This window comes from Pipistrellus kuhlii, unplaced genomic scaffold (genome assembly GCF_014108245.1).
Source record: "Pipistrellus kuhlii isolate mPipKuh1 unplaced genomic scaffold, mPipKuh1.p scaffold_m20_p_6, whole genome shotgun sequence".
In the NCBI taxonomy this organism is placed as follows: domain Eukaryota; kingdom Metazoa; phylum Chordata; class Mammalia; order Chiroptera; family Vespertilionidae; genus Pipistrellus; species Pipistrellus kuhlii.
In genome coordinates, this window is record NW_023425562.1 from 56,096,957 (window position 1) to 56,110,599 (window position 13,643).

Consider the following 13,643-nt stretch of genomic DNA (forward strand, 5'->3'; position numbering starts at 1 on the left):
TTCCTCTGCTCCAGGCACATCCCTTTCTTGATGCTCCTCAATGTTGCAGACAAGCATATGCATGAGTCCTTGCATTTGCTGCTTTGGCCAGCTACACCTTTCCCTCATTGCTGGGCAAGGTGCTCCCTCACTTTCTTCAGGCCTCTGGCCCAAGGGCACCTTCTCAGACACAACCCTGTCTTTGGGGTCCTGAGCTTCTTTGCCCTCTTGCCTCTTGCCACCTGCCTGGACGTGCTTCTCGTTCTCTTACCTTTGCCAGATGTCCCAATTAGGCCCCAGTTAATTAATTATCTGTCTAGACTGAGTGGGACAAACACAGGTGACCAGGAGTCGGCAATAACGGTCTATCCCCTGGTACTTCAATGTCTAGACAGCTGAGCCGAACCGGAACACATGAACACACAAGTCAGAATTAGTATGCAATCACGCAAGGTTTATTTACCTATTCCTAGGGGGTCCTAGGCTCTGGCAAAGGCCACCTGGTGATGCACACCGAAAGATGGACTATAAAGACAGAGTCAGACAGGCGGCTGCAGTTGGTTCAGGCTCACACAGCAGAGCATCAGTCAGGGGCTCATCTTATGGAGCGAAGTGGAGTCCTTGCCTTATGAGGCAGGAGACGTCTACTGAAGAAGGTCCAGTACTTATATAGCCAGTAATAAACAACCTGTGTCTTATTGGTGTGGGCCAGATGGTGTGCCTTATGCTAGGAGAAGGGCTGAGAAGAGAGAGGAAAGCACATCCGAGGGGAGCCCAGTGCCAATGGGGTATTTCACCGGGTGAACTGGAACCAGGTGTACGGATACTGGAGTTTCTCACGAGTCCTGGGGGACATCTGGAGGCTGGGATTGGAGGCAAAGAAATGGTTAGGGAGTCCTGGCCCCTCTCCGACTCAGAGCACCATCTGGAGCTAACCCCTCATCCATGCCCCATGCCCCATGCCCCAGGCTAAGATGAGCATAGCTTTTTTTGTCCAGGGCCAGCCAGGGCCAGCAGGAGTGCAGTCAGGGTCACTGCCTTCAGTCCCAGGACCACAGCTGTGAGCACCAACAGGAGGCCTGGGGGATGCAAAGGAGAGTTCAAGAAGGACCCTAGGTGAGCCCATACATCAGTGTTCTCTGTGGGCGAGGTTTGGGCTCAGCTGCTGTCGGACTTCGAGGCTACATCCTTTCTATTACTGGAAGGGGAGATCCAAGACCTCCCTTCGTCCCCCTGAAAAGGCTTTGCTCAATATCCTACCTGTATCTTTAATCATCCTGATAGCATCCCTCACTTCTGACAATACAGTAAGTCCTCACTTAACATCACCCATAGGTTCTATGACTTTAAGCAAAACATATAATATTTGTAATGAGACCAACTGTACTACAGGCTAAGTGATATAAACAAGAGTGAGGTTCCTTAATGCTTCAAACAATAAAAAAAAAAAAGTGAAATTCCTATGGCATCTTGTTCACATTATCGCAAAATGATGGAAACTACATCATCCAATGCCGTGCTATAACAGAAAACTGCTTTCATTTATTAGCTGAGTGACTCCTCTGCCCCAGGCCCTGAGCTAAGCACTTCCTAATTGCCTAATAGAATCCTCAAACAAATCTTGCATGGTAGGCTAGCAATGCAATATGTATAGATGAGGAGACAGACCCAGAGAAGGGAAGTGATTTGCTCAGGACCACATGTGTCAAAGAAGTGGTGGGCTCCCAAGAATGGCAGGAACATGCCGAAATCAGTTTGGCTCAGTGGATAGAGCATTGGCCTGCAGACTGAAAGGTCCCAGGTTTGATTCTGGTCAAGGGCATGTACCTTGGTTGCGGGCACATCCCCAGCGGGAGGTGTGCAGGAGGCAGCTGATCGATGTTTCTCTCTCATCAATGTTTCTAATTCTCTATCCATTTCCCTTCTTCTCTGTAAAAAATCAATAAAATAAAATAAAATAAAATTTTAAAAAAAGAATGGCAGGAGCAGGGCTGAGCATCAGGGAGGGCACCCTGGCTACCTCTATTTCCAGTTCCCCCAGCCATCGCGCGTCCCTGAGTACTAACAGGTGATGTGAAAGACACAGTTCTGGGCATTCAGCACATGTGACTCGTTGGGTCCACACACAACCCTGTGAGGTAGGCTCTCTGATCCCCACCCAACACCCCAGTACACAGAGCAGGACATCAGAGGTTCAAGGAGTGAGGCAACCTGCCCACAGTCTCCCAGAGAGAAAGGGGCTCAATCCAGAGCCATGTGCTTATGCACAGTTATGCACAGTTTTGCAGTGTGATCTCACAAGGAATCACGGGGAGACCACTACCTCTCAAGCAAGACCACCCACTGACCGGTCAGCACTGACTGTTTCTCTGGTGGAGCTTTAGCTTCCGGACTCTGCAGTTGAGATAGAGTCCTAGGAACTCTCTTGGTGACAGATGAGCCCTCAATGGGACGACTCCCTCCCCATGGCTGAGCCATCTGGGCCCCACCTTCACCTGTGGGGTACCGGGTAGTTCCACTGGCGGTAGGAACACTCACTCACCCCACAGAGATCTCCTGGCCACATGGTGATTGGTGACTTCTGCCTCTTGGGAAGAAGTGGGCTCTGCTGCAAGGGAGAGAGGCAGTCTCAATTCCACTTTTCTTCCTGACCCACAACTTTCTGAGCCCTGTGCTCGGAGCTGGGGTCACCAAAATGAGCCTGCCAGTCTCTACCTGGGATGGGGGCTGTAAGTCAAACCTAGAACCTATAAGGACTAGTTAGACCCATTTGAGCATCTTTGGGATTGAAGCAATGTCTGGTTTATTGCAGTATCCACAGCTCTGAGCACACTGCAGAGCAGTTTGTTGGTTGTTTGTTGAACCATTAACTATAGAAAATTCTATGGGGTCCGGAATGAGGAAAATGAACTCTGCCTGGTAAAAGGAGAAGTTTCACTGAGGAGAGGCTATTGATGCTGCGCTTTGAAGGACAAATAGGAGTTGGACATAAAAAATGATGAAACATTCCAGGTGGAGGGAACAGTTTACGTAAAGGCACGGAGGCTGAGGAGAGCTGGCGTGTTTGGGACCTGGTGAAAAGCTCCTTGTGGAAAAGCTCCCCGTTTTCCCTAACACCTCCCAGACCCCCTGCCTTACCTTTCACCTGCAGCCTGGTGCCCTGTCCAGATAGGTATTGCCGGTTAAGCTTCCTCTGGAACTTTACACAGTAGTAGGTGCCCGCATACTCAGGAGAGACACCTTGCAGAAGAATGCTGAAATCGCTGCTGGAGGCCTGGACCGCAGTCACATTGGGCTGGGAGAGGCCTCCGAAGTTGTAAATGGCTTCACGGCTCAGACCAGTGCCCCGGAACCACCGGATGGGCCCGGGAGGACCCTCTCCATGCACGGTGCAGTTCAGGAGGACAGTGTCTCCGGGAGCTGCCCACACCAGCTCCTGGGGCTGGATGATCCAGAGGTTTGGCTCCAGGTCCCCAGCTCCTGAAGCCAAAGACACATCCTTTGTTTTATTCTCTCTCTTCTTCCATTGTCCACTCATTCCCACCCTCCTATCTTTCCTCCCTTCCACTTTCCTGATTTCTTCACTCGGCCACTCCCTCCTATGTCACCTCACGACTCGGTAGTTGAAGAGAGGAAGGGAGAGGGAAAGAGAGAGAAACAACGATGTGAGAGTGAAACATGGACGGATTTCCTTCTGCACATGCTCTGAAAAGGGATGGAACTCCAAGTCTGGGCATATCCCCTGACTAGGAATCCATCCAGCAATCTTTCCGTGTAAGGAATGAGCCACACCAGCCAGGGATATAAAGAAGTCCTCAGTACAGACTTCGTGTTGATGCTAGAACAGGGAAAAAGGAAGCTCAGGAAAGACACACAAACATCCTGCCCTGAAGAAGGACTCAGTCTGGTTGTGGAGATGGCCCAGGAAATCCCCCTGAGTTTGGAAACCCAGAGGACTGTGCGACCAAGAGAAGGCACCAGCCACAGCTGGAAGGAGTCAGAGAAGTCTTCCCAAAATGCTTTCATCAAGTGAAAAAGGACCTCCCCGCCACCATCACCACACGCACAGATACTCTCCATGCTGACATTTTACAGAGTGGTTTCACAAACTTCTGTTCCTCACCCGAACAACTCTTGAAGCAGGAATTATGTTGTCTATTTTTCAAGTTAGGCACGTGGGGTACATAGAGCTGAAGTGACTGATTTAAGAACACACTTCTATTGAATGACACAACCAGGATTTGGGTATCCAGATCACCATTGGTGACCTTATAGATAAAATGACTGATTTCTTGGATAGTGAGGAAATTAAATGATCAGCCCCAGCTCCTAACTCCCCTCTGGAACATCCAGACTCCTGCCATAGCCTCATGATGGTAGGGTACACTTTCTTGTCTACTGAATTGGAGCTGTGTCATGTGACTTACTTTGCCAATGGACTGCTAGCAGACGCTATGTCAGTAGAAGCTTGAAATGTACTGTTAGGACTTGACTTTTTTTTTAAATTTATTTTATTGATAGTTTACAGAGTGGAAGGGAGAGGAATAGAGAGTTAGAAACATCGATGAGAGAGAATCATCGACCAGCTGCCTCCTGCACGCCCCCACCTGGCGATGTGCCCGCAACCACAGTACACACCCTTCACCAGAATCGAACCTGGGACCCTTCAGTCCCCAGACTGATGCTCTATCCACTGAGCCAAACCGGTTTCGGCGGGACTTGACTTCTTGATCTCCTGGCATTTCCATGAGAAAATGCACTCTGGCCAGTCTGTAATGGGACATATGGAATAGAACCACCCAGCTGCCTATAAATGTGTGGGTGAGATACACTAACTGTTATGTGCCACTGAGATTTTGTGTATGCAGCGTGATTGTGGATAAAAGTGACAGATGTAGAAAAACAGATCAGAGCAGAATGTTTTAACCAGCAGGGCCTGATACTCACCCTTCACAAGCACTGAGGTGCCTTCATCCAGCTGCATTTCTGAGTGCTCACTCAAGCCATCAGACCTCACACAGTGGTAGGTTCCTTCCTGGTCCTTGGTGACATTATAAATATAGATGGAATAGTCGCAACTAAGTGGCTCTAACGTCTGCTGGATCATGGGTGTCATCCCAGGGAAAGAGCCATGTTTGAAATTATAAATTTCTTGCTGGTCCTGACTGCTCACCTTGACCCATTTTATCATGGCATCAAGGCAGGAGCCGATCGTTGTACATCTCAGTAGGAGTGTCTCACCTTCTGCCACCAGCATGGGACCCTCAGGTTGCAGCACCTGCCACTCATTCCCTTTGCTCCGCTCAGAGACTCCTACAATAGACGAAGAAAGGCCTTGAGCTGCACAGGAAAGATTTGGAGACCTAAGAGGCAAGCTTAACAGAAACCAAGAACAATTGCTCAAGACACTCTAAGGTTTCCTGGAAATGGAAGTGAAAGGGGAGATGAGGCAACTGGGTGGAGAGAACAGAGATATTGAATGGAGAACTCACCAGGGCCCGGCACTGCATGTGTTTCTGCATTTATTCCTCCCAGCACTCCTTTGAGGTAGGCAGCATCATCTCCATTTTTGAACAGAAGACACTGAGTACCCAGAAAGATTAGGTAATTTTCTCAGGGTCACCGTGTATGGGCTGAATGGTGCTCCTATCCTTACAATTCATATGTTGAAGTCCTAACCCATGTACCTCAAAACATGACTGCATTTGTCAGTCTGTAAATAGATAATTAAGTTAAAATGGGGTAAATTGGGTGGGTCTTAATCCAATATGACTGAGGTCCTTATAAGAACAGTAGATTAGGACACACACGTGTGCGAGCGTGCACACACGGAAGATCACATGAAAACACGAGGAGAAGACAGCTATCTACAACCAAGAAGACAGGCCTCAGGGTAAATCAACCACGTAGACATCTTCATCTTAGACTACTAGCCTGTAGAATTATATTTTAAAAAATTCTGTTGTTTAAGCCAGCAGCCTGTGGTACTTTGTTATGAAATCCCTAGAAAACTAATTCACCACCCCCAAAAATGTGACATAGCCTCAGTCCAAACATTTAAAGCCTGTTTCTAGAACCCCTGGTCTTAACCCTCAAATGAATCACACATAGCTTAAGTGCTGTGGTGCTCATTGCAAGTACCCTCCCTGCCTCCTGTGACTCCTTCAATGCTCGTTGATGCGATATGAAGTGAGTCTATCTGGGGGATAGGTTGAACTTTGAGGTTGGCCTCAGACTAAGCTCAGAGAAAGAGGGTGGAGGTCACCGATTGATGTTCTTCTATACCCAGATAGGTACCAGCACTCTATGAGAAGGGCGTTATTTTACTACCTCTATTTTTTTAAATTAAAAAATATTTTTAGCCCTGACCGGTTTGGCTCAGTGGATAGAGCATGGGCCTGTGGACCAAAGGGTCCTGGATTCAATTCCGGTCAAGAGCATGTACCTTGGTTGTGGGCATGTCTCCAGTAGGGAGTGTCGGGGAGGTGGCTGATCGATGTTTCTCTCTCATCCATCTTTCTGACTCTCTATCCCTCTCCCTTTCTTCCTGTAAAAAAGCCAATAAAATATATTTTAAAAAACACTATAATATATACTAGGGGTCCAATGCACAGATTCGTGCACCACTGGGGTTCTTCAATGTGGACTGTGGGGATTGGCCGAAACTGGCAGTCCAACATCCCCCAAGGGATGCAGTAGTGTACGAAACAGCAGGCTGCCAGGGAGAAGCCGGAGCCTGAGCCAGACACTACCTGCTCCCACTCATCCTGGCCCCCCTGTGCTGGCTGCTGCTCAGTAGACTAGCTGCTGCTCCTGGATGTGCAGCCACAGCTGTGCTTGCTAATCGTGAGCCCAGCAGCTGGTGCCCATTGGTCAGCTGAGCAGCGCTCCTATTGTGGGAGTGCACTGACCACGGGGGAGCAACTCCTGCATTGAGCATCTGCCCACTGGTGGTCAATACATGTCATAGCAACTGGTCGATCTGTAAACTGGCCAGTAGACCAGTCGTTTAAGCTTTTATATATATATAGATATATATATATATATATATATATATATATATGTATGTACAGTACATAATAGTCAATGATGATAATAAATGATTATGTTACTGGTTTACATATTTACTATGCTATACTTTAATCATTTTAGAGTATACTTTGTTTACTTTTAAAATAGAAGTATTTAGTATGCTCTAAAACAGAATGCCATGTTATGCTGGCACAGCCTCACACATCTCATGTCTATTGCAGCTCGTGATTACATTGTTTTCTCTTGGGTATGATTTAATCTCATGTTGTTTTGTTCTTCATGAACCCTAAATGTGGACACAATAACAAATTCACCTAATTTGTCAGTCTGTGTCCTAAATAATGCATGATTGTATATGTGAAATGGTATGGAAAAAGGTAGATGGTGATAAATTAAAGGTGTGTAATTAAACTCTAAAGCAATCACTAAGCTACAAAATAAAGAGTTATAGCTAACAGCCAATAAAGGAGATAAAATAGCATTATAAAAATATTTAATTACCAATAATAGGTAGAAGGAAAATGGAACAAAGAACAGAAAGGAGGAAAATAGATTTAAATTGGTCGATGTAAATGGTCTAAATATCTTAAGTACAGGTTAGAACTTGTTGTATTAGATACAAAAATAAGATTCAACTATCTGTTGCTTATAAGAAATACACTATAAATATTAAAGGTGTAAAATAGGTGAAAATGATAGAAAAATATTCAGCATACTAGCACCAATCAAAAGAAAGCTGGAGTGGTTATTATTTTTAAAATATATATTTTATTGATTTTTTACAGAAATGAAGGGAGAAAGATAGAGTTAGAAACATCGATGAGAGAGAAACATCAATCAGCTGTCTCTTGTACACACCTTACTAGGGATGTGCCCGCAACCAAGGTACATGCCCTTGATTGGAGTCGAACCTGGGATGCTCTATCCACTGAGCCAAACTGGTTAGGGCAAGGAGTGGTTATTTTAATATCAGATAAAGTTGACTTCAGAGCAAACACTATCTCCAGGAATAAAGAGTATTATTTCATAATGATAAAGGAGCAAATTAATCAAGAAGCCATATAAATCCCAAACACTTGTGTACCTAATAACAGAACATCAAAGTATATAAAGCAAAACCCCATAATAAAATAGCAGGGAGAAACAGACAAGTGCACAAAGTGTGAGATTTCAACATCCCTTCTTTCAGTAGTTGGTGGAGGGCTCAGCACAATGCAAATGCTAAACATATTGATAATCTGCAGGGTGAGCTGAGGTTTTTTCCCAGGGCCTCATCTTTGACACCTAAGAATGAGTTCCACGGACCAGAAGATTTAACTAAGCAAAAGTGGAAAATTTATTACAAGCAGATTTAGACTCCTCTCATAATAATGGGCTGCTCCTTTAAAGGACTGTAGTCTAGAGGTGTATATTTGCTCTATGCCTGCTCTATATTTACCGGTGTCACCTGATTGATTCCCTCAATTGTTCTAGCCCAGCAATAGATCTGAACTATCCCTGTCCCTATGCATCAGTTCGCCTTATCATTGCAGACCCTCCTTAGTTTCACCTGACTCCCACTTTGAGTCCAAAAACATTTTGTTATTCCTACTTGGTTGGTTTTTGTGATTGAGCTGCTCAAACTGCCTTGTCTGTCCCAGCCTATGTTCCACCTGCCTTTGTTTCCCCCTGGACCCCTGCCCTATCTGCCGTATTTCAAGCCAGCTTCTCTCAATATTAGCTATCATTATTCAAGAAAATCAGCTTGGGGAAGTGAAGTGGTGCCTCAAGTCATAGCCATTGAACAAGGGAGCATTTAGGTCTGGCCCCACACCTGAGTCCCACCAGAGCACCTCCTGGGGTTACCATAGGGTTGGGAGGACCGAAGGTGTGATGAACAGAATCTACAATAGATCTCAATAAGGACTGGGGGTAAGGGACCAGATGGGCAAGAGATGGAATGAGCCTGTTGAGAGCTAAGCATCTTGGCTGGTGGATCACAGTGATCTGGGCTGAGAGGCTGAACAATACCTAGGATCCTCAAGACCATGCAGCTAAATGATCTTAGAGGAGCTGAGTCTGATAATAATAGCAAATAGTTATTCAATCTTTACATTGTGCCAGGAACAGTTGACCCTTGATCAACATGGGTTTGATATTTTTCAGTAAATACATACAGCACTATAAGTATGTTTTCTTTTCTTTATGGTTTTCTTTAAAAAAATATTTTAAAATATATTTTTATTGATTTCAGAGAGGAAGGGAGAGGGAGAGACAAATAGATACAACATTGATGAGAGAAAATCATTGGTCGGCTGCCTCCTGCATGGCGCACACTGGGGATCGAGCCCACAACCCAGGCATGTGCCCCGAGTGGGACTCAAACCTGGTTCGATTGACCTCCTGGTTCATAGGTCTATGCTCAACTCCTAAGCCACACCAGCCAGGATCTTTATGATTTTCTTAATAATAGTTTTTAAATTTAACTTACTTTATTATATGAATACAGAATATCCTTTTTAATAAAGATGTAATATGCAAATTAATCCTCATGCCCTCACCAGATGGCTGCCTACAACCAGGCTGGCAGGGGGGTTAGTGATAACCAAACCCAGACTGAACAGCAGGCTTCGTGGGGTGACTAGGCCAGTAGGGGGGTGTGCAGTAATAGGTGACCAGGCTGGTGGAGGGCGGGCAGGTAGGGGTAATCAGGCTGGTAGGCAGGTGAGCGATTAGGAGCCAGCAATCCCAGATTATGAGAGGGATGTCTGTCGTTTAGGCCCGATCCCTGGGATAGGGTTTAAACCAGCAGACATCCCCCAAGGGGTCCTAGATTGGAGAGGGTGCAGCTGGGCTGAGGGGACAACTGTACACAAATTTTGTTCACCGGGCCTCTAGTAGTACATATAACACAAAATATGTGTTCATGGGCCGGTTATAAGGAAGGCTTCTGGTCAACAGTAGACTATTATTAGTTGAGTTTTTTGAGAATCAAAAGTTATACATGGATTTTAATTGCCCAGGGAGTCAGGACTCTAAACCCCTGCATTGTTCAAGGGTCAACTGTACTTATAGGTATAACCTCATTGAAACCTCCTAACAAAGTCATGAGGTGAGTCTTATGATTAGCCCCATTTCACAGAGAGGGAAACCTGAGGCTCAGAGAGAAGTTAATTAGAGCAATACGGAATGAGATTTGAGCCTAGGTTTGTCTCAGGCTGGGCCAGTGCGAGCCCATGGCTGTTCAAACACATAGACCTTATGCTTGAGTTCATGCTCTGTTGTTGCTGCCTTAAAATTATTATTTTTTTTTTTAAAGAATGAAATATTTTGCCCTAGTTGGTTTGGCTCAGTGGACAGAGCCTGTGGACTGGAAGGTCCTGGGTTTGATCCCAGTCAAGGGCACATGCCCAGTTGTGGGCTTGATCCCTAGTGTGGGATGTGCAGGAGGTAGTCATCAATGACTTTTTCATCATTGATGTTTCTATCTCTCTCTCTCTCCCTTCTTCTCTGAAATAAATATCAATTATATATATATATATATATATATATATATATATATATGTATGTATTTTTGTTGTTGTTAATCCTTACCCAAGGATATGTTTCCATTGATATTTTATTTTTTTTGAGAGACTGGAAGAGAGAGGGAAAGACAGAGAGAAACATCCATGTGAGAGAAACACATTGGTTGCCTGTTGCACACACCCCAGTCAGGGTCCAGGGTGGGGATGAGCCTATAGCCAAGGTACATGCTCTTGACTGGAATCAAACGTGGAACCCTTTGGTCCGCAGGCCAACCCTCTATCCACTGAGCCAAACCAGCTAGGAGCTTTAAAATTCTTAATACTTTTAAAAAATATATATATTTTATTGATATTTTTACAGAGAGGAGGAAGGGAGAGAGATAGAGAGCTAGAAACGTCGATGAGAGAGAAACATGGACCAGCTGCCTCTTGCACATGCCCGCAACCAATGTACATGCCCTTGACCGGAATCGAATCTGGGACCTTTCAGTTCGCAGACCGACGCTCTACCACTGAGCCAAACCGGTTTTGGCTAAAATTCTTAATACTTCTTGAACAAAGGACTTGTGTTTACATTTTACAAGGAAGGGAGAGGGCCCCACCAATAACACCAACGGCCCTGGGCTGCGCTTCACCCTTTTTATGTTTAACACTCCTAACACTTCTAGAGAAATGTCCCCTTAGTGGGCCTGCTTGGTGGAAGAGCTGACATGGGCACACAAGTATCTGAACCAGAACCCACCTGGCATGAGCCCAGAACCCAGAGCCTGGGAATTTACCTTCCCTGTGCTGCCCAAGAAGTTCTGCTTCTTTGGACACTGGGTCTGTGCTCTGCTGGGTCAGGAAAGGTTGAGACCTACTCTGTCTTGGTGGATTCTTCCCCCACGAGGCCTGCCAAAGCAGTTGATCCCCCTCTCCGGGACCAGCCAGCGGTAAATTCTGTTCTGTTCCAGGTCCCACTCACCTGAGAGGACAAGGAGCAGCACCAGTAGCCTGGAGGGAGGTGAGTGGGCCAAGTGGGGAGGGCTGTGCATGACGAGGGCACGCGGTGCCTCTTGTAGTCCCTGAGACCGTCCGTGTCTTTGCTCTCAGATGCGTGTTGGAGTCTGAAGTGGGGCTGTAGGCAAGGCTGTGTCTGCTTCTCATGGTGAAGGCTACTTGGGGAAGTGTTTTAAACACAGCGAAATAAGGCTGCTGATGTAAGAGGGAGGAGCCTGGTGGACCAGGTTCCTGCTTTTGTGCCTGGGCAGTGGTTCCTGAAGTCAGTCTGTAAAAACTTTAGTGATCCTTTGCCACATATTCTGTCCTCGGCACCTTGGGAGGGAGATGAGCATGGCTGACAAAATGTGTCCTGTTTTCAGAGGTTTTGTAAAGCTTTCGAGATCTGGCCTCCTGAGGACGTGGGATCCCATTGTCCTCTCAGCAATTCAACTCTTCCCTAAAGGCCCTCAGTAAAATAGATTGTGCTGCTAGTTCAGGGGACTTTGATCCAAAGCCTGAACTGACAATATAGGAGGTTTTGAGATATATATATATATATATATATATATATATATATATATATATATATATATATATATTCATTCTTGTGGTGGGGCCCTTGGGGTGGGCTTGTAGCTCCACCAAAGTCAATTGGAATGGGGTTTGTAAAATTACTGTTTAACTAGATGTAAGCCCCCAAAGTTGCCCCCCCCAATTTTCCTTCTCAGTATTATATACAGAAAAGCCAATGACAAATGAATTATGCTATCATAAAAGTCTATCTCAACAAAGGTATTTGAGTTTATCATTCCTTCAAGTGCCAAATATGTAAAGGACAATATAATTTATATCTATTTTGTAAAAGTTGATGCTGTGTTTTAAAAAAAACAACACGAAAACCATGGATGGTGTTAGAAATAAGGCGAGCCCCCTAATCCGGGGTCTGGTAGAAACAAAACATTCTCGGGAGCCAGGCAGCAAAGCAAACATCTTTACTTCTACGTACAATAGTGAGCACACATGGTCTGGAAGCCCAAGCACACCAAGCAGGTGGTCTGCTCAGCTTTATGATCCTTGAGGCACGTGACATGTCCCTTACTCTTGATTGGAGCTCAGGCACAGTCTTTCATGATTGGCTAACTCAAAGGGAGGAGCTAGCCTTTGCTGTTTTAAGATGGAGCCCTCTGGGAAGCTGCAAGCCATGCGGCCAACAGGGCAGCTGCCAAGTTACGAAGTTCAAAGTGGCAGCTGTCTGAACTGCTTTTTGACAGAAAATATGACTTGCTTCTTCTCACAGATGGTGACCTAAATGATCACATGCTTCATCCCTCCAGGTCTTGTCCTTATAAAAGTCTCTACATCTGAGCACAGGGTGAGTGGGGAATGGGAATGGAAATGGTATTCTTTTTTTTTTTTTAATATATTTTATTGATTTTTCACAGAGAAGAAGAGAGAGATAGAGAGTTAGAAACATCAATGAGAGAGAATCATCCATCAGCTGCCTCTTGCACACCCCCTACTGGGGATGTGCCGCTAACCAAGGTTCATGCCCTTGCCCGGAATCGAACCCGGGACCTTTCAGTCTGCAGGCCGACGCTCTATCCACTGAGCCAAACCGGTCCCGGCTGGAAATGGTATTCTGATAGATGTTGGTCTGCCATGGCCTGTTTCCCAAAGATAGAATTTTGAATTTCACACAGATACAATTTTGAATTTTACCTTCAAGTTTGCATCTCTTAAAAAAGAAAAAAAAAAAGTTTGCATCTCCTGCACAGACAACTGCACCCCTTGCTTCATTAAATTACTTTTTTGGATCGTCCCTCCATCCAATCATCGCTCCACCACAACTCTGCCAGGTTCTCAGACCCCAGCGCTGGAGTTCAGCTGGCATCTCTGCCAATACCCGCAGACGTGTCCAACACTTCCCAATGGAAGTTTTGAGCAAATCCGTTCTCAGCCTGTTAAAACAAAGACATTGTAGCTTTCAACGTAAGTGGCCCACTGAACTCTAAATTTTACATTAAACAGTTTGAAATATCTACTTACATTGGCAGGGAGTAGTCCTGCTTTACAGGGCACTAAAGACATTGCACAGGTTCAGAATTGAGAAAATACAAACTCTGAGGCCAGAGGACAGGAGTCAGG

General features: G+C 45.6%; 1 protein-coding gene across 1 annotated transcript; it reads right to left on the minus strand.

The window, feature by feature from the left end:
• Positions 1–412: 412 nt before the first annotated feature.
• Positions 413–11,794, minus strand: SIRPB2 (signal regulatory protein beta 2). The gene is made up of 5 exons (XM_045574525.1): positions 11,482–11,794; positions 4,927–5,292; positions 3,118–3,459; positions 2,525–2,587; positions 413–1,061 (listed from the first exon to the last, which is right to left on the minus strand). The coding sequence occupies exons 1-5, from the start codon at positions 11,549–11,551 to the stop codon at positions 949–951; spliced, it is 954 nt and encodes a 317-aa protein (XP_045430481.1). The 5' UTR covers positions 11,552–11,794; the 3' UTR covers positions 413–948.
• Positions 11,795–13,643: the final 1,849 nt, after the last annotated feature.